This window comes from Calonectris borealis, chromosome 2, assembly GCF_964195595.1.
Source record: "Calonectris borealis chromosome 2, bCalBor7.hap1.2, whole genome shotgun sequence".
In the NCBI taxonomy this organism is placed as follows: Eukaryota; Metazoa; Chordata; class Aves; order Procellariiformes; family Procellariidae; genus Calonectris; species Calonectris borealis.
In genome coordinates, this window is record NC_134313.1 from 155,944,593 (window position 1) to 155,966,922 (window position 22,330).

Sequence of the window (22,330 nt, forward strand, 5' to 3'; positions counted from 1 at the left end):
CATTAACTATCCAGAAGGCTTGCGTGGAACAATTTTAAGGCACGTTTTTAGTTGGTCGGTGCAACCTCCACGTTCCCTGATTCCCACATAATATATTAATCGCCCTTCGATGAATCACAGAGAGGAATAACAACACGCCCCGATTAGCAGAGCCGATTTGACTCACCCATTATCCTACTCAGCGCCGCGTTCCTCGTGGGTGACTCGCTGAGACCCTCAATCCCGCCGTAGAGGGAGTGGGAAATCCTCCGTTCCCGGTCGTCCAGCAGAGTCTCTATGGGCAGCTCTGGCCCAGAGGGGCTCCCAGGTGACTCCAACTGCACAGAGAGAGGAAAATTAGCGCCCAGGGTCCATTTAGCAGCATGGGGGAACTGTAACAACTTGCCTAAGGCTTAGACCTGTCTGGGCACCAAATGAGCTAGAACTTCTCACCCTGGACAAATATAATTTGCAATGACAGCTCTGCTTAATGACCAACTTTCTAAGACACTTCACACTGCACCTCCCATGGTGCCCTGTCAAATTTCAAATCCTTCAGCAGAAAATTGGTGAAAAAACCCATTGCATTTTGATGTCTCTTTGTTGGATAATTTCTTAAACAGACAGTTTTGGCTTTTTTCAATACTATCGGGCAGACAGCTGGGCCATCTTTCCCACACTGACAGCCTGTCAGAACAAGGCCCCTGTCAGGAGCGCGGAGCAGGAACTCCATTTGGAATTGGGCTGCTGGCGCTTTCTGAAGTGGTGCAATTTGCTTTCAAATGTAATCACCATGGAAACCCCCAGGAAACCCCACCACACATATTAGTAACAAATACGCAAACACTCAAATGTTTTGTAGTTATGAGGGAAAGAAAAAAAAAGAAATCAGACTTCAGAGTAACTTCCCCACCCCCCAACTTATGATGAGTTCTTTGCTCTGCCTTTCCTGGCTGCAGGGTATAGAGACCTCGCGTGCTTTGTTCAGCCTGGAAGCTTCCCTGATCCCTGGCACTGCTGCAGCATCCAAGCAGAGCCACAAAAAACCAGAACTGGCAAGACCTGTGGTGTCCCACCACCCCAGCCCTCAACGCCCAGAGCTGCCGGGTCCCTGCCCACCACGACTCCAGGCAGACCTCCCCGGGGCATTACAAGACAGATGAAGTAGGTGGTGGAAGAAGTGATGGATACGGGCTGCAGGGCTACATGCACAGGGGAGAAGACTGCATGCACGGCTGCCTCCCCACCCCAACTGCTCTCCGTCAGAAGGCTCCCCTGAGCGACTTCCCAGCTCAGCCTTCGTTTGCAGAAGCTGGTGATCCCTTGTTTTCCTGCATATGCCTCTCAGATTTTTCAAAAAGAGAGGAAAAAGTCAAGTTTTCCTCAGTGAGCCCCAGCGAATCAGAGCTCAGTGGAAAGAAGCACCCGTGCAAGGCAAAGAAAGGAAACAAGTTGATATCATCTAGCTGGGTTTTGCCATGGGCAGCCCCTGGGAGCGAGGAGAATGAGCGCCCGTGCGCTCACCGGTCAGTTCGGATGCCCAATTTGTCAGCGCCCAGTCACTCACTGCGGAGACAAGAGACTCCCCACGCCGTCACCCAGCCCTCGCACCATCCTGCCTTCCTGCCCCTAAAGCTCTTGGTTCACCCGAGCTCTACCACCCTGCTGGTGCTCGGTAATGCTACCAGTGGAGCTTCGCGAAGACCATTGAACCAATTCACCTAAACAGCGTGAACTGAATCCAGCTCTATTAAAAAAATAAACAAATATTAAAAAATAGATGCGTTTTGTAGGGTAATTGTATGAACTCACACATCAAAGTATGTGTATAGTTAAATCTCAGGAACAACGTCCTTACACAAATCCCACAGCATATATTTTATATGTATTGAAATACAGGGGGACCAGATACTGCGAGATATTGAGCATGCTGCAACTCTTTGAAGCCACTGGGAACCAGGAGTGCTTACTCCACAGGACTGGTCTCTAAACGAGCACGAGAGGAGTAGCTCATAGTTTCAGGAATTAAAATAACAAGCAACATGTTTGTTGGTTGTTTTTTCTTTAAACAGCTGCCCATTATTAATCACTCCACCCGCAATCCCCAGATGAGTAAGAAATGTATGCTATGAAAGATTTTTAAAAATTTGCTTCAAGGGCTACAAAGCACTCAGCTGCAGTCTCCACAGCAGAGGCTTTGAAGTCAGCCCGATGGACTAACGACTTCTGACATTCGGGCGCTGGCGTAACGCCTGGTACACGGAGGGGTGGAGGTTTGCGAAACGCCGCATTACAAAGTCGAGGAGACCACGATCAGGAGGTCGCAGAGTCTGTGGAAATTATTATTTCTGTTCAAAGCCATCATCTCTTTAATATAAATGAGATATTTAATGAAGTTCCAAATTGTAGACTTATCTCTCCCAGTTTGATAAGCACTGGGGAGATTTACTGCATCGGAGGGTCAACACAATTAAAATTGGAGGCACGTCAAGCTGCAGGAGAATAATAAACTTGCAGTGCAAGTGAATTAGACTCAATAAGCTTTAAATTGTGAAATGAGGATTTGTTTTATTAGTTTTTTTAAATTGCAGATTACAACTGACAGCTTTACTGAAAAGTAAATTAAACAATATTTGTAGCCTCCGTTATAAAGGAATCTAAGGCAAATTCAAAAAGAATAGAAATGTTAAATTTGAAACACTGTAAGAAAAAAAAGCACAGCAACATTAGCCTGCTTGAGAGCTTAAACTTGCATGGTAAAGGCATTAAATGAAAAACTAACCTTTATTTCGCTGCCTTTAAATAAGGTGTGAAAATATCACAGTGCTTTGGGATTTATTCTCCCAGTACTATACTGATGACTTTACGTAACAAGTGTCCAGCTTTTAGTGAGCCATATCGCACAGTCCTTCTTCATGTGACAACCCATCAACTTTCAAACTCATTTGTAGGAACGTCTCAAGAGATTTTCAGAAAGATACTGACAAGAAGAAAGCTCTGAATCAGAGAAATACATAGACATTCACTCCTGGTAATGGAGTAAAGTACAGGGTAAATAAAAGAAATAGCAGGAGCACTGTGTTTAGATGGCTGTGTTTTGCAAAGTGAATCACGTATTTTACCATTTTCATGGGGAAAACTTTTTCCATTTCTAATTAGCATCTCAAAAGATGGGTTTAAACAAAGGCATCGACAGCCAACTACACAAATATTTTACAAAAGATACAATGCCGTTTAAAAAATAGCAAAAATTAGACAGGAATTACACAACTGGCTTTCACAAAAAAAAAAAAAGTCTTTTCCTTACATTGTTAACAGAAAGTTTGTGTAAGAAAAAATACATTGAATTTGGAAACTGTGCTGTGGGCAAGACAAAGAGATCAACAGTCCAACGCAAGATTGCAGTTCAAATAAAGACTTGTTCTTCCTGATGCATTTCTAATAAAGAGCTTCAATTCCAGTTCCTTCCCTTAGCTATCAGTGCTATCCAGTATAATTTAATTTGATTAACTGATAAAGATAGATAATGTAAACAAAGATGTATGAATTCCTGACCTTCATTAAAGGCCTGGCAACGAAAGCAAGCTAGGCAGCAACTGGCCCTTATACTTCATATCAATAGCTGCCCCTAGCAGGAGCACTTCTTGGTGTGATAGTCCAGAGTCATGGACCAGTTGAGGTTAGATGGAACCACTGGAGATTATTTAGTTCAACCTCTTGCTCAAAGCAAGGTCAGCAAGAGCAGGTTGCCCAGTGCCTTGTCCAGTTGGGTTTTGAATACCTCCAAGGACAGAGACTCCACAACCTCTCTGGGCAACCTGTACCAGTAGTTGACGACCCCCTGAGAAGAAAATTTTTTTCTTATGTTTAAAGAAATTTCTTGTATTTCAGTTTGTGCCTGTTGCTTCTTGTCCTGGCACTGGGCAGCCCTGAAAAGAGTCTGCATGGGTCTTCTTTATTCTCCCCATCAGGTATTTATAGATACTGGTAAGATCCCCCTGAGCCTTCTCTTCTTCAGGGTGAAAAGAGAGAGCTCCCTCTCTGTGTCCTCGCACTGATCTATAATAAATGATCATATTCATAAAAATGCAATAAAACCTCACATGCTCCTTTTCTCTCCATTCTCTTAAAATAAAAATAGAAATAAGATTTTATTTTTTTTTTAAATAAAAAAGGTCTCTACCCTGGCCCTTTGTCATTCAGATAAGAACCAGCTGTTTGCTAAAGCACTGTCTGTACTAACTAGTGCAGCTGCTGCTTATCTAGATGATAAAAGGACAACTAATGCGGTCCTTTTTACTTAAACACCACCATCCATCCTATCTGAAGTTATGCACATAAATATGAAAAAAGTTTATGCACAAGAACGTTGCCAAAATATTAAAAGCATAAACAAACTTTTTTTTTTAAAGAAACAATAATCAGACTCCCTTTTTCCTTCAGAAAGTAAATTATCCAAATACTAGCATGCAAGCATTATGGATTTTAAAGAAGTCAGTATACAAATGTGCTGTTTATTACACTGCATCCAGGGTACTGAAGCTCTTTCTGTCACACAGAATTATTCTCCAGGCTTTCTTTTTCTTTTCTTATCTGTGTACTGTGGCTAAGATGTCCAAAATGCTTCAGCTTCCTTTTTCAACAGAGATACTTTTACAATACTACTACCAATATTAAATACGGTTTTCTTTGTTACCACCCAAGTTTGGATCCTTCTTTAGGGACAGACTTTGCAAGACGTGAAAATGTAGATGAATAGCCAGTAAAACGGTCAGGTTTGACTTACATGCACAATCATGCACTAGTAAATGTAAAATTAGTACAGTGTTTCTAAGAAATACTGCATTCTTGTTCTGACAATGTTAAAAGGCAAGCAGAAGACAAAAAAAAATGCTTTCAGAATGGTGGGAAGGAACCCACACAACTTTGCAAAATGTAGTTAGATGGTAGGTTATGGGATATGGGGAGGAAGTTGGGCCAAGATGGAGCTTGTAAGTTGATACCAAGGATAGAAAACAGATAAAGGAGAAAAAAGTAAGTCAAAATAAATGGGGACAGGTAGAAGGGCAGAACAGAAGACATAAGATACTACAAAATAGAAAACCACAAACATATTTTCCCAACAACTAACATTTTAAAATGTTTCTTGGGATGTTTACTATTAAAAGTTTACCTAAGTACACTGAAAATCATGCACCAAAAAGACCACCAGAGGCCTAAAGGGAGATTATTAACAAGTCCTGTATTAGAAGCTCAGGTAAAATGTGCCACAATTAAAAAAAAACCACCAATATGGCCCACGAAATTGAGAGAAAGAAGGAAGAATTTAAGCAGCACCCTTCAGAAGATGCTCAGACTGAAGGTAAAATGTTCACTAAGGACATCAGACATGGTAAGGTACACAGTGAATCAGCTGGACCCCTTGACGGCGAGAGTGAAAGCGTTACTGAGGGGCAAGTCTGCAGTAGGGAAGCTCAATGATTTCTTTGCCTCAGTCTTTACTGCTTAAGACATTGGGGAGATTTCCACACCTGACCCCATTCTTTGCAGCAAATAAGGAGAGGAGTGAGATCAGCCAGAAGAAAATACACAGGATCATTAGACCAAATGGGTAGGTGAGAAGTTAACATGTCACAGGTTGGATGACATTCTCCCAAAAGCCCTGAAGGAACTCAACCACGAAATTGCATAACTGCTGGCCAAAACATTCAACATACTGTTACGAATGGCCATGGTGCCAGAGGACTGGTGGTTGCCTATATGTCTAGAGGGGATCTTGGGAACTACAGACCAGGCATCTGACCTCCTTCTGGGTAAAATGGTGGCATCTACAATAAAGAGTAAGATCACTGAGCATGCTGGGCATAGGTCCATGGGGAAGGCACACATCCATGGGGAAATCCCGCCTCACTGGGATGCTGGAGTTGCACAAAGGTGCCAGTAAGCTCTCCAAGCTCTCAGGCAATGAATCAGATGTGACATATATGCATTTTCAAAAAACCTTTACCAAGGCTTCATATCAAAGGCGTTAAAGAAACTAAGTTTTCATAGGACTGGACTAAGTTTTCATTTTCTGGACTAAAATCTGGCTAAAGAACTGGAAACAAGATCGGTCTTCAAGGTGGAAAAGAATCAGCTGTAGGTTCCCCCAAGGATCAGGGCTGGGAACAGCTTAAGCTGATGAGCAGCTTTATCAATGACTTGGAGAAGGGAGTGAACAGTGAAATCACCGTGTTTGGAGAAGATACTAAAGCCTTTTCGATAGTTAAATGAACTCCAGAAAGTCGTCACAAAACTAATCTAGCAAGAAAAGAAAAAAACCAAACCTGTCATATCAATTTCAAAGTAGGTAAGTAGGTAATGCATGCAGGGAAAAATAATGCTGAATGTTTTATACTTCTACACATACCAGAAAAAAATAGATGTTTGCTGGTTTCCTTTCTTTTATAATGAAACCACTCATTTGAAAAGTCTCTCTCACTGATCTGTCTACCAGTCAATTTGTTTAAACAGTTGATGAGGTCCTTATATAGTCTCGATTCATGACTGTTTCTCCGCTTCATGGCATGCTCCGTTTTCAACTCAGCAACTGGAGCAAAAATGAACAGGCATGCAGAAAGAAATTTGGGGATCTGCAAATCATTCGCAAACCCTTTTTTCAGGCAGGTTTGGCAAGACATTAATTCTGTCAAAAAAGGGAGACAGAAAAAAAAATTGAAATATCTCATTTTGAGGAAAATGGTGATGCTCTCTTTCTTAATGGCAGACAAGTGCTGCCTGCATGTGACATGAACAGAGTGCAGATGAGCAATCTGTGCCTCTAAGCTGTCCAGGTTGCAGGACTGAAAAGAGAAGGATTCCAAAAGTAACAATTACCTTTATTTTCTTGAATCAGCACATACTGCCGCCAGCTGCACGGATCTGCCTGACAGTCGTGCCTAAGCGCTGTGTATGCATTATGGCCATACAGCCAGCAGCTGTTTGCCCATACAGGCTAATCATAATAATATCACTAATTAACAGAACACAGCACAAGGAGCTCCAGCGTTTCTCCTTAAATCTTAGGCTCTTCGGTAATTAAAAAAACGACAACCTTGAGTTAAAGATCCACAAAGCTGATGGCCATGTCTTCTGAAAAATGAGGTGTTAAGTACTGGCCGTATACAAATACTATTGTTACTCTTCCCATTTTTGCCACTGTCTGCACAACTTTGGAAATGCACCTTTAAGTCTTTCTGTGCTTATAAAGGAAAGTTGAAGAATCAACACACAATGCTGATCACAGAGGGCAAGGCTGAAAGATGAAAACATAGATTTGAACAGCATATTTAACTTTTTTGAAAGGGGGGGAGGGAACCTTAGATATATCCAAATCCCAAAGTAAATGTTTTTGTTACACTAATCTAACAGCATCCATCAAATATTCACTGTGTGATTTTGTCTGGAGTGGCTGAGATATTAAACAAAGCTTTGCAAGGTTTGTAATAGTGCAGCTTACAGAATTAACTATATTACTGTACTCTGCATAGATGTAATGCAAACAGGAGAAAAACAGATACACAATTTTGGCTTGGAGTTCATTCACAACTACCACTCACTCCATGCTTATATCAATATTTACTACAAGATAATTCACTTAAAAACCTGGATGGATTATACTCTACCTCCTGGTCAGTCAATGAAAATTCTTTCTAGAGGCTACTCTTCACTTCAGTAAAACCACAACAGCATAAAAACGCTTTTTACCTTCTGGGAAGTTTGTGGTCTCTTTTGAGTTTACAGTTATGTAAGAGCTGATGATGTAAATCATCTCCTCACTACCTCTCTGAAGACAAGATAATACTCTTATGGTGTTTATGTACATTTTTATTGTTTCTATAATTGCTTTGGAGGCTTAGTCTATAACATGAGAACTGGTGAAGCTGTATGAGAATAACGCTGGCACGAAAAAGGAATATCAGAGGTCACTTCACAAAGTTTTGAAACAATTTCATGCTCCAGTCAAGTAGACTTTGACTTCTGAAGCCTAGGAAAGCTTTCTGACAAAGAAACAGCTCCTCTGCAGCAGATCGGAGGCAACTGTCCCTGCCTCTCTAAACCCAGGACGCCCAGGGTTGAGCCGTCCTCTCTTCTAGACAGCAACCAAAATGCGTGAAAATTCTGCTCTGAACTGAAACACAGAGAAATAGCACTCTGCACAACCGTGCTGTCACATGAATTCTCCCCGCCCTGCAATTCTTAGGACTGATTATGAAAATGAATATTAAAAGCAAAAGAACAGTATTCATACTACTAACTTTCTTAAAATCCAATTCAAACTCAATTTTACTGAAGAAAAAAGCAGACTGGGTTGCGTATCTATCTTAAAAGAACTCAGTTTGATTTTGCAAATGCAAAATGATTCCTGGACTTGAAGCCAGGAAAAAAAAAAAGGCTTGGGTTTTTTGTTCTTTTTGCTGTTGGTTTTTTAACAGCCAGATAGCAAATGTTTTTATCATCCAGACGCTGCACATAATTCTTTTTTGCATTGGCATTATCACCCCTTGTACAGATTTTCCTTCCGAGACACTTGCGGCTGCTCCGTGGCAGAGTGGGAAATCCCAGGGCGCCGAGTCCTAACCTCGCACCACCATGCAGGACTGACCATGCCACTGGAATGGAGTGGAATGAACACTGCTGTTGGCGATGCACAAAAGGGAATATAATCGAGCTCGTTCCACTTGACTGTAGTTCTGCAAGACTTACAAGAGTGCAAGCTATATTTTTGTCCATAAAGTGGGCACATACAATGATGAATCAACACAGGAAAGAAATCAGTTGAACAGGATCTTTTTTGTTGCTGCTATTATTTTATGGTGATACCTTTGGAGAACCAAAAGAGAGAGAAAAGCATAGAAAACAGCAGGGAAATACTTTCTCAAAAGGTAAACATTTCTTTTTGTCTTTAAGAAAAAACAGTAAAACTCCATTTCTGAGGAACATGCTGGTAAAAGGTGTGATTTATCAGGATAGGGTCTGCCCTTCTGATGCTTTTACTTCTAATCTGCAAGCTCCTGAATTTGCTGCCAGTCAGATGTCTTTTTTTTTTTGCTGTTCTAATACTGAAAATCTTTGCTGAGACTGTATACTAGGCTGGTGGCACCTACCGGAGTATTCTAAGGGGACAGCTTGTGTGCCAGCGTGGCTAAGTAATCTAAGTTGCTGAATTAAACATAATATAGCTGAGGCTGCCAGATATGGCCAATATCTGGTGCTCCATGGGAAAGTGAACATCACTGCGACGCTCAGTCGTGCAGTGTCGTTCTCCAGCTGGGTCTCAGTCCACGTATCCATTACTTAGGGGCTAAGGTGACTAAATACCATACTCATATATGGTATTCATAAAATCATAAAATCATTTAGGTTGGAAAAGACCCTTAAGATCATCGAGTCCAACTGTAAACCTAACACTGCCAAGTCCACTACTAAACTATGTCCCTAAGGGCCATGTCTACCATGTCTACACGATACATAAATAATATTATCATAGCTTATCAATATTATATCTGATTAATAATATCTAAAGTTTAAATCCATCCAATTCCTGAACAAGGAACTAGGGTTTAATTGTAAAATGCCAAGAAAAAAATTTCTCTCTTAACTTTTCATTTCATTGAAGTCTGGACATTGCAAGACTTTCAGAAAACCGGTGTCTTGAATACTGCCAGCTCAGCAGGAAATACCTTTATGTCCATACCAGTTGTGCTTTCATCGTATTAAAATATGCAAATAGTATTGACATCGTTATTTCCTTTGGATGAGTATGATGAAAGCAAGAATTCCTGAGAAAAAATAGTTCTAAAAATTATTTTGCAAAGATGATCACTACACCAAAAATTGCATATCATCACTTTCCCAAACTATTATGGCTCATCTCACTAGCTTACTAAGGAGCTGGGAAAATTCAGAAAAAAATGGTAAAGTAGGCCCACCCTGCTCCCTCTACAGGTATATTTTAGTGTATTTAAATCTGGTTATAACATCAGTTCTTTCATCTTGGAGCACATATACTGTAGACTGAACTGTGCCATTTTTGCCATGTGATTTCTGCAAAATAAATTAGTGAATGTTACGCAGATGTAGGGCACAAAACTATTCTTAACTTGAGTGAGCAAAAAAATCTATTGGATTTAAGGAGCAATGTCTTTGGTTCATTATTGCTGGATTTGCTCCATCATGTTTCCAAACACTGTCTTGGTACATTTGTTCTAGAAGACTTTCACTAAGAGAAGAGCGAACATCTTCCATACCCTTTTTGGGAAAAAAAATAAAATATATATACTAAACACAGAAATAGTCTAAAATATTTCACCCTGTCTATGTAGTAACATATAAAATACATCTGCCCTCTGGAGGGCAGTGCCCTCTGGAGTCTGAGTTCAGAATTATGGTTAGAACAGGACATCACCAAATACAGAAAGGTCAGAATTCCGTCAACACCAAGTGAGAAACTGTGTGCATCCAAGCTGGCTTCCTAACAGTGTGTATATGTAAAGATTGTATGTGTATTAAAGCTGTGTATAAGCAGTTAATCAAGAGGAGCTTAATACTTTTAGAGAGACTAGTGTCTTTTCAAACATGATTTTATAATACGCTATGAACTAGAATTTTTTAAAGATCAATTTTATGCATTAACAAATAAACCATTCCCTTTCCCCCTAGGCAACATCAGCAGTACTAAACCAATTTGTGCACATCATTTTTGAAGCATGATGCTCAAGAAACAACATTTCCGATAAGACCTTACCGGTGTTAACAAGAATGACTTTTAGATGCCTTAAGAACAGCTGCTTCCCTGACCCTCCATTCAGCTGCACCCTATTTAACTCAGTGAATTTCTCCAATTTGTCAAAATCATTTTGAAGTCTAATTCAGTTCTCCACAGCATCTGCAGTCCTTCTCAGTATCATATGCCCACGTATTTCTACTATATAGGATTGTTTACATTAATCTAGAAGATAAACTATTAGAAATCATGAAAATGTTTCAAAACATCAACACATTAACACTCCAGTGCAGGAGACAGAAGCTGCAAATAATATCAGAAAAAGAATCACCACCTCACCCTGAATTCAGTATTTCATATTTCCCTGCAATGAAGGCCGAGACACAACATATTTAAAATCCGAAATAACAGAATTATTTGCATCAAGTTTTGCAGAATCTTTACATGGAACTTTTAATTGCTTAGATAAAATATAATAACGGAATTTAAGAGCTCTACTCTTAATTAAAAAAACTGAAAGTGACAAAGAAGCAAGTCAGTTAACACTAAGTCTAAAAATGAAAGACTCAATAGACCTACATAAAAAAACTCCAAAGAACAAAAATCACGTAAACAGTGGGATCCAATTACAAAATCAATACAGTTTTATTCAGTGTTTCCTGTTATTCATTGATGAAAATACTCAAAAGAAAAACTTTATTGATCGGTAATAAGGTTAGCATGTCTAACACCGAAATTCAGATCGTTTTGTAATTCTCTCTTTCTTTAGCTTCTGAAATATTATTTTTCAGGTCCCAGAGGAAACATGACATCTCCTAAAACACAAATACCTTAGAAGTGAAAACTCCAAGTCCTGATATCAAAAGCGTATTACCTCATTGCATTTACTTATTCGCCTCGCCACAATAAGCTGAATCATTCCCCGTTTGTTGCCTTCAGTGGACATGGACCTCCTTAAAGTTTCCATAGCATCTTGATTTGTTTTGCCCAATAATGATTCTCCATTTACTGCTATTAGTTGATCGTTCACTCGAAGCCTGCCATCCTGGAAAAGGAAAGATTATAGCTAGTTACATCAAACACGCAAAAAAGAAGTTTAGTCTGCTGGAGAGAGGAAAAAAAAACAAAAGAAAAATAATCAAACAACTACGCTTACTCCTAATAGTTTATGGCCAAATGAACACTGGTATAATAGCTTCCATTGCACCCATTGTAGGAAATATCTATTCCAATTACAGATTTGCACTGCAAGCTATTATCATAACCTGTTTGCACAAATAGCATACTAATTGAACTGTACCAGAGACTGCTCGTACCCTTCCCGAGAATCTGTAAAGGCTATTTAAATCCTGGGACGTGCAAACATGTGAATCTGAGTAGAAATCTAAATGTTACCTCTGATGGTGTAATTGGAAAAAGCTAGTTACAGAGCAATCTCATTCTTCTTGAATCTGTGGTTATTTTCAAAACAGCCTTATTATGGAAAACCGAGGAAGACAAAGGTACACAGATGTTCCTCTCACCTTGGATGCTGCTCCACCGTTAATAATGGACTTGACGAAGATTCCTAAATCGGCATGGTTTTCTTTTGACCGGTTACCTTTGACGCTCACACCAAGTCCAGCTGATCCAGAGTCATTCAGTGGAACTTCAAATGTCAGGAATTCCCTGGTGCCATCAGGTGTGAGGACAAGCTCCTCTTCTTCCGCTTTCTGTCGGGAAGATTAACGTGGGTTTATAGAAGAGCATTTCTCTTTGGGAATTCTCTTCCCTCAGCTATTAGCATTAAAACCCCCTGCTTTTAACTACAATGCCACAATATTTTCCACAGTAATTATTTGAAGAAACATGCACAAACAGTGTATTTTCAATCACCTCCAGCTGATGCCTAGATTCAGAAATATCTTATGTTTGTGTCTAAGTGCTTTTCTGTCTAGTAAAATTATTGAATCATGTGTCATTACTGAATGTGCCATTAATACCAACTCACACGTAAGCTGCTATTTCATTAGCCAAAAGAGAGCTGTATCAGAAATATTTTCTTACTTGCAAATCTACAGAATTTTAAAAATATCATCATCATCTATGGTAGCTTTGCAGTCATGAAGAGAAACTAAGTGCAAGAAAATTAAATTTAAAAATTCCTCATTCACCTCATTTCATTTAAAACTAGCTGTGTTAGGAAAAACAGAAAATTACACAGCTGAGATCTGCAATAGCACATTTCTCTGCTATTGCCAGGTTTAGCATCAAATCCAGATCTGAGTGCCAATTTTCCTGCTTTTCCTGGCTCTGCCCTTCACCTCTGTCCTCTTACCCACATCTTTGGTTCTTCGCTGCCTTCCACACCCAGTTTTAGCCTGGCTGGGACAATCCCAGGTTTTGAACACCAGGAATTACAGTCCTAGACCTACCAGTGTCCCTGGCAAGGAGCTGCTCAGTGACACCCTTCCACGCATCCGAAAGCCGTGCATGCGCAGGAGACCGGCCTCTTGCTTTGCCTCCTGCCGAGCTCAGGGTGGCGGTGGGCTGGGAGCAGGGGTGTCCCCACAGAGCGGTGGCACTCGTGGGGGCAGCAGGCATGGGTACAGCACCCAGGAAAGAAAATGGTCAGGCCCTGAGGAGCAGTGCTTACGCACAAGAGGCTGCTGCTGAAAGGAGGAACGGGAGGGATGCGCTGTTCACCAGCCCTGTCCCTTGCAGTAGACATTGTCCACTTGTCTCTGACCTTTCCTTCAGTTATAACAAAGTGGTTATATCCAATTTTGGTTATAACATTATCAATTAAAGAAAAAAGTCATGCCCCTAAAGGCAATTCTCTGCAGTGGACCCAGTGTCTGGCCTCCAGAAAGATGCTTATGAACCCAACTGTGCTGTTTTTTTCTCACCCACATGAAGGAGAAAGAGTAAGAGAACATCCTCCAGAAGGTGCACTGTAACGTCTCAACAGTCGGAAGTTTTCTGGAAGAATTAATCTGGCCAATTTTTTTCCTAACCTTAGCAAACGCGTCATCTCCCTTACTGACACTGATTTTATACTGACTTTTTCCACGTCACTCTCATCTATTTGCAAAGCTCGCTCCTCCTATTTTTCTCCTACTCCCAGATACTTGGAGCAGGACAAAACACATGAGAAGTTAACGTGCATCTGCCGAACTGTCCTTGTTTCTTAAGACCTGAGGAAATGCAAAGCTGACAGGCTCTCTGAAACCCAAACACAGACTACGGCAAAGATGGATGTGAAAGCCATGTGGAGTACAGCAAACTGAGATGATCAGTTTGGGCACAAGCATGCTAGTTGTGTCACCATTCACCTAGAAATGCAATGCGAAAATGTCACATGGGAAGGCAGTCAGACTGCTGAGAGAACCAGAACAGCCGAGGGAAGAAAAACAGGAGCTCTATCTTTTCCCACTTGGTTAAAAGCATGAACCTTAATGTGTTCACCAGCCTTGCATTAGACACTATTTGCTTGCCTCTAACCATCTTTTGTTTATTACAAAGCATAATGCTTCATCAATCAAAAAAAAAAAAAAATTAACACCCCCTATCCAAATGCCCTAGCTAAGCTGGCTCGCTTATGAATGCCATTATCCAAAAACATCTCTTGGCCATGCAAATCAGCATGATCTGTGCTAGTTTTCAGGAATGGAAAGGTGCACTGTGTCCATGGAAAAAATACTGGATCTAAAAAATATTTCCCAAATTTGGGGAAAATTACAACCTTAATTTTCCTGTTTGGGTCACAAAAGCACTAGTTACAGCATACATTTGAGGTGCATCTTTTGTCAGGTGGCTGCAGAATAAAACCATCTGAGACAGATGCATGTTACCTTTTAGTTTCTGTAACGCTGATCGCTTTCATATTCCTTAATAAATAGTAGGAATAAAAGCTTGCGAGCCAAAAGGGAGATAAAGCCATGGTAGGATGTGTGGGTAAACCAAGGAAGCACATAAGCTTATTGGATTTTTCTTTACTACTGTTATCATAAATTTCCAGTCCATCTCCCCCCTCCCCCAGTATTTTCTAATATTCTAAAAAATAGGCCAGAACTTCAGCCACAGCCATCTCTCTTCCAGGGCAGAGAACTAAACTGCTTCCCTGCACAGCCCGTCCCTGTCGGGTGCACTGCTATATGCCAAAGGATCGACTGGAGAGAGCACCTCAGTAAGCATCCCCAAGGACTTGGCTAACGGCCTCTATGCTACTTCTCTTCAACGAGACCAGAGAGCTGCACTATCAGCTCAGCAGTGTTCTTAATGCGAGTCTTCTGCTCGCTTGTTTTCTACAGTCTTAAATAAGAAGCAGATCTAATGCTGATATTGGGCTACAGACACCTGAGTGTGGAGGTGATACTTAAGGCCCAAACCTGGAACAAACTTCTCCTTAGCAGCTGCACATGAGTGAGTAGATCGTGCATGTGAAAAAATGAGAAACAGCAGCCTCAGCACTGGAACAGAAGTAGTGAAGCCATGAGAAAATTGCTCAACTCATCCAAAGAAAAAAATTACCATTACTGGGCTAAGGCTAAATTGCTTTAGGGACTTCATCAGGTATCCACAGCTTTTTTCAACTAAGCCAGCTTGTTTCACCACCCTACTTGCGTCCGCAATTTTAGGGACATGAGAAGCCTTTTCCCCTCTAGAATCTGTGTGTTATCTGACAGTACCATATGCTTAAATGCAGATTTTAAAAAAAAGCAAGCAATAGAGAGAACAAACATTTCTTTTTGATATCCCACAATTTTTCCTAAGAATATTTAGGAGAAAAATGTGGCTTTCAAGAATAACTGAACCATTAAGATTCCAGGACTATGAATATGAAAGTAGCGACTCTAACATTTGTGCCACACCATGGGACCAAAGAAGGTCTTACTATATATAATATATTGAACACAACTTCATGCGTACAAAACTATATAGTGATCAGGAACCTCTAAGCATGTCATAAAGGAGCCATTCTCAGAGAAATAAGCAGGAGGATTTTAGCCTTGTTAACATAATATTTTGAACCAAAGTTGTAAAAACAAAAACAAACAAAAAACCAACAAAACCTCAGATTGGCTGAATCCTTTGTTCCCCAAAGCCCTTTAGAGTACAGAAACATTGCATGTATAGCGACTCTCCCCAATTAATTAAATATCAGCTATTACAAAAAAGTAAAATTTGCACTGAAATGGTGTTGAACATGAAGTATCTAAATGTAACAAACCATAGAAATTCCCTAACACATCCATGAGACAGCATAAAAATGCACAAAAATCTAAAATGCAGCATTTAAAAATTTCAACTGAGAACACAATCGCTTCTTAATTGCAATAACTTCCATTTGATCTTGATATACTCTAAATTAACAGCTTCGCTATGTCAATCAAACACCTCAACACTATTTTCATGATTAGTTGATCTGTGGGAGAAATTTATTCCTTCGTATACTTTGACAGGCCAGCAGCAAACATGCAAGTGAAATTATGTACTGTGAACCCCGAACAACAAAATTCAACTCCCTTAAGATTTTTCACACACGATGTCCAAAACAATTAACAGCAGAACAATATTCTGTTCAGACAGAGTCTGCTGAGGAAAAGGTCATCTGAAAATGACTTCAGCTGGATGAATGAAGCTGCTGAAGTATGTAATTTATAATAAAAATTCCATTGGTGATAAAATATGTAGGTGACTTTTTTTTGCTTCAAATTCATACTTAGCATCAATTTATGCTAAATGACATTTGAGATAAGTTTTTCACTTTTTAAATATAACATAAATATATCATAAATTTAAAGATAAACTTCCTGACTACAGCAAACTTACAACCGTGCTTCGATACATACATACAGAGATTAAAAAAAGCCATTGGATAAACAGGAGGGAAATTATTTTTCTCTTCTACATAACATTGGTTTCTGATCTGATCATAAAACTTGATTTAATTTTTTGAACAACATTAAAATGGACCTTGACACTAAAAGTGCAATAAGTCTATTTCATCATGTTAATAACAGCATCTCCTCCTTATCCTTTTATGTTTTAAATACTATGAAGAAATTTCTTGCTTGGGACTTCTTCACTTTATAAAATCTCATCAGGGTTCAGCTGGTGAGTAAGCAGCATGAGATGGTGAAAAAAGAAACCTAACAGCAAAGAAAAACCTCCTCCCACCTAACGGGGGAAGCAATTTTCAATCAAGCTGGGACAAGTTTCCCAAGTGGCTCGCTGCAGCTACAAATCCGGCTGCCTTCTCTCCAGTGAAGTTCATTCTCTTGCAAGCTCAGACATGCTGTCTTCTCAGCAGCTATTAAGTCACTGAAACCTGTCTGCAAGTTACTTTGTGATTAGGTATACAGAATAAGTTAATCATGGGACCCTCAGCAAAAATCCAGTGCACTCCTGTTTTCTTTCACAGAAGCAATTAATAAAGCTCTGTACCCCCACTCTTAGAGGGTAACCTGTATTTCCAAGTTGTATATATAGCACACATGAAAACATTCACAAGGCTCTTGTATGCACATGCATATGCATGTACATATATAAACACACCCTTCTTACATGATGATGAAATTCACACAGTAGATTATGTAACTATAGCACAAACCCTACCTAACGCCTCCAGTGACCCCACCTACACTACCCACTTTACCTGCCCCCAAACCCTGTTGTGTCCAGCCTTCTAACATCACAGCCCTAAGCCTGTTAGCCTCCGTTTAATTATTATTTTGTTAACCTATCAACTTTTTGCCTCACAAATGCATCTTCTCTCTTTTGAATTTGCCTGGACTGAAAATCTCAAGTTCCTGAAAGATGAGTTTGAAGTCCCATGAACGTTAAAAGCCCACCAGGTCTAGGAAGCGTAGGCTAGAAATGTAAAAGGACTGGAATTTGCAAAATCCCAGGTTTAGTCATTTGGCTCCAATAATGGGGATTCCGAACTAGCCTTTTCCAGGATATTTTCAATCTTCAGAAGATTTTAATATAGAATTCATTATTCTTTCTCACAAGGCACCCGTAATGCTAAGAAATCATAACGCCTATACATTGGGAAACCAATAAAATTTGTCTCAGTATTATTATAATAAAATAGAATTCTTATTTTAAAACACGCATGATATACGCAAGAGAGAGGAGGTTTCACTTAGCTATTGTGCAAAAACATTCTTGACATCAGAGATGACTCAAATTGCTTTGTCCTTCAAGTTAGGTGGGTGACATGGCTGTCATATCAGGCCACCTTCTAAACTGAGATACATCAAAAGATGATGACTCTGACTTTTATCGTATGCCATCACATACACAAATGTAGAACACGTTAATCGAGCAGCTGTAAGGAAGCAAAACAGCATCCATGGTCAACAGCTGTTTCATGGAGGGTGATGTTTAGTACTTATAAAAATGTAGCTGTATTACTGCTGGAGGTACTGAAAACAGCAATGCGGGTTGCCTGTAACCCACCTCTCCAACTTCAGTCGAGGCCTCTCCTGAGGAGGAATAACTGAGAGCTGATGCATCCTCCCGTGGGTAGGCATTAAAGATAAATATAACTACAGCAGCTCACTCAGATTTAAAACTGACCTCGGGCAGAGAAAAGCCTGCCTACTGATCCACTAGTGAAACGCACACTCCAATCTGGTTTCCTCCTGAAATACAACAAGACCTTTTATCTTTTTTTTTTCTTTTAAAATCTAACAATCATGTGTTGCATTACAGGTTATAAGGACCTAAAGTGTCTGCTTACCTAGTTATAAAATGATATAGGGCTTAAGCCAACTAAACAACTAAAATTCTTATGCTTGCTTTCTTTTTCTAACTCTTCCTAGGTTAAGTATTTTAATATCTCCCATATGTTAGATAAACACTAATGAATCTTATTTGCACGTATACACTGAGACTCATTATTCATATTAGTTAAGTTAATATGTCACATCTGGCAAAGACTGCACTCTTGTTCAAATCAAACAGCAGCTGCTAAATATCAAAAACTACATTTGAATTCTGAGATTTTATGGGAAATGTGGTCTGCTTTAATTTTAATCCCATCAAGGAAAAGTTTTTGCATACTATATGTGGATTAACTTTGGTACGCATTTATATGCAGAAATGCTAGCTCATGAAAATACTGCAAAACAGGCCCTTTACATTTCCAGTTATGTGCATTTTAAGGATTTAATTTAATATCAAAAAACATGTTCCACATTCAAAAATGTCTTCAGTTTAATGTTTTTCATGGATTAAAAAAAAAAAAAAACGTTTAGGAAAAAATTAAATGTTTTCCAAAGCACAAAAATTCTAGCATGTGATTTTCATTTAGTATGAAAATCAAAGCTTTGCAAAAACCCATGTTTAAGTACACCCACATGTTTGTTATTTATCTCTATAAGAAGGTCATTGCTTGTCTACGCTAACATTATTTTCCCTAATGCTAACACTCTGATCTGGGCTGTCATAGAAACTGGTTTAGGCAGTTGAGATTCTACGTTTCAAATCAACTGATCAGACCCCTGAAAATATTTTGTTGGTTATGCATCTCAGAACTTCACACAGGGACTAGCTTGTTGCTGTTACCATAATGATTGTACTTTATTCAGGCCAACATACGCTGTTCCAAACTGTTGTTCCTAATCAAACTTTGTGCTCCTACTGTATGTTCTGAAACAAATATGCAATTGTAATGCTAACCCCATTTCTTTACAAGATGCTTATCCTAAAGAAGTGAAAACCAAGGGATTAGATACGCAGCAGGTGTCTGCTCTGCCAAAGCAGTCTATAAAGCTACAGCTCTCTGCACTATCCCTTGTTTAAGAAAAACTTCAATGCCCAACACACTAATGACACAGCGCCCTAAAAACCTTTATACTTCTCTCACTGGCCTATTGGATGTACAAGACCTGAAAGACTAAAGAAACAGATAGAGAGTGTCTGGGAAAGCCAGACAGAAAAACAAAGTTGAAAGGGAAATAATGCCTTTGTAGAAGTCCATGGCAAGAAACACATTCCACATGAGGCAGTGCCCGTACAGGGCACTGGGACTGACCCGTGTCTTACTGCTACTTCTGCTGCAGACTTTCAGGCAACAGCGGCAAACCACTTCATCTCACTATTTTCCCTTGACTTAATAGCAAGGAAGAATCAACACCAAGAGTCTAAAGCCAACAGTGCAGTAAAACAAGCTTTGCACACAACCGATGCGTTTTCAGAGGTTTAAATAGGAATTTTAAGCAACAATGTGAACTTTGCACTCACCCAAATTAGGCCAAGTGTTTGAAAGAACCTGATGACCCTATTGCCTGTGCTAGCAGATGACCAACTAAAGGAGCTGGGGGGCCCTTTCAGTCTCACCCCCTGTATCTGTTGTTTGAATTGTAAATGCCTTATACAGTCATCTCTTATTCAAAATAACGTAAGGTCAGTATGTAGGAAATAGTATAATAATGGTAAATAATGATGTGCACAGCAGTGCAGCTTCAGGATGACTCTGCAATGGTGGCGCTGAGGCAACCCTGTTACAGAACCTCAGTGGAGGGACATGTACATTGCCTTCCACAAAACCGGTAATTGGCCAGCAAGTGTTATCAATGCAAGCTTTGAGAAAACAGCTAAAGCTGCCCCGCAGAGCTGCATGGAGCCAGCTTGGGTGTGCCACGCTGCAGCCCAGGTAAATCACCTGCAGATGATGAAGTCAAAACTATGAGCGTTAGGGTCAGTCCCAAGCACAGTATTACACAGAAGTTTATGTGGATTATCGTTGAACGTTCCAGGAAATTCAGATTACTCAAAGAGCATTCATAAACACAGTCACTCAACTGATGTATTAATTTATCACTAGGAATTAATATCTCAGCTCTACTCACTAATGTCCCAGAACATGCTTTCAATACTACAGTACCTCCTATGGTAAAAGACTGTAAACACAACAGTATCCTGCAGAAGATCACACATTCACTACCTCTTTCTTTCATGTGGCCAGTGATCTGTTTCTTATGTCACAACTTTATTAAAAATATAATCTGAAACCCCTCAAAATAGCACTAAAAAAGGCTTTTAAAACATTGTAATCACCCTTGTGCCTCACACCATTAGAAGATAAAAAGGTATAAAAATAATCAGCACCAGTTATTTGCAGTATTCCTAAACACCATGGAGGAAATAACAGCATCAGCTTAATCATCAGTCAAACCTCTCATAGAATCATAGAATCATTAAGGTTGGAAAAGACCTCTAAGATCATCGAGTCCAACCATCAACCCAACACCACCATGCCCACTAAACCATGTCCCTAAGCGCCTCATCTACACGTCTTTTAAATACTTCCAGGGATGGGGACTCCACCACTTCCCTGGGCAGCCTGTTCCAAGGCCTGACCACTCTTTCAGTAAAGAAATTTCTCCTAATGTCCAATCTAAACCTCCCTTGGCGCAACTCTCGTCCTATCGCTTGTTACTTGGGAGAAGAGACCAACACCCACCTCACTACAACCTCCTTTCAGGTAGTTGTAGAGCGCGATGAGGTCTCCCCTCAGCCTCCTCTTCTCCAGGCTAAACAACCCCAGTTCCCTCAGCCGCTCCTCATAAGACTTGTGCTCCAGGCCCTTCACCAGCTTCGTTGCCCTTCTCTGGACACGCTCCAGCACCTCCATGTCCTTCTTGTAGTGAGCGGCCCAAAACTGAACACAGGATTCGAGGTGCGGCCTCACCAGTGCCGAGTACAGGGGCACGATCACCTCCCTGCTCCTGCTGGCCACACTATTTCTGATACAGGCCAGGATGCCGTTGGCCTTCTTGGCCACCTGGGCACACTGCCGGCTCATGTTCAGCCGCTGTCAACCAGCACCCCCAGGTCCTTTTCCTCTGGGCAGCTTTCCAGCCACTCCTCCCCAAGCCTGTAGCGTTGCCTGGGGTTGTTGTGGCCGAAGTGCAGGACCCGGCACTTGGCCTTGTTGAACCTCATACAGTTGGCCTCGGCCCATCGATCCAGCCTGTCCAGGTCCCTCTGCAGAGCCTTCCTACCCTCCAGCAGATCAACGCTCCCGCCCAGCTTGGTGTCATCTGCAAACTTACTGAGGGAGCACTCGATCCCCTCGTCCACATCATTGATAAAGATATTGAACAGGACCGGCCCCAGCACTGAGCCCTGGGGAACACCGCTCGTGACCGGCCGCCAACTGGATTTAACTCCATTCACCACAACTCTCTGGGCCCGGCCGTCCAGCCAGTTTTTTACCCAGCAAAGAGTGCACCTGTCTGAGCTGTGAGCCACCAGTTTTGGTAGACCACATCCACAGCCTTTCCCTCATCCACTAGGCAGGTCACCTGGTCATAGGAGGAGATCAGGTTGGTCAAGCAGGACCTGCCTTCCATGAACCCATGCTGGCTGGGCCTGATCCCCTGGTTGTCCCGGACATGGCTTGTGAGCGCCCTCAAGATACCCTTCTCCTCTTTTGATAAAATCATTCTGTATCTAATGATATCAGTACTGCTGTTGGTGTAGACTGATATTAGTCAATGTACGATCTTGGCTCCATTTTTAGACATTTGGATCACCTACTGCTGCAATGGAAATTGATGAAGCTCTAAACTGTTCTCCAAAGAAGGT

At 40.7% G+C, this 22,330-nt stretch overlaps 1 protein-coding gene across 8 annotated transcripts in view; it reads right to left on the reverse strand.

Moving 5' to 3' along the window:
• PARD3 (par-3 family cell polarity regulator) overlaps positions 1 to 22,330 on the reverse strand; it is a 470,848-nt gene that overhangs the window by 169,261 nt on the left and 279,257 nt on the right. For all 8 annotated transcript variants that reach the window (XM_075144058.1, XM_075144059.1, XM_075144057.1 and 5 more), the window contains 3 exons: positions 12,268 to 12,456; positions 11,619 to 11,789; positions 167 to 317 (listed from right to left, as the gene is read on the reverse strand). In XM_075144058.1, the coding sequence (XP_075000159.1) occupies positions 167 to 317; positions 11,619 to 11,789; positions 12,268 to 12,456 (511 nt within the window). The remainder of the gene's footprint in view (positions 1 to 166; positions 318 to 11,618; positions 11,790 to 12,267; positions 12,457 to 22,330) is intronic.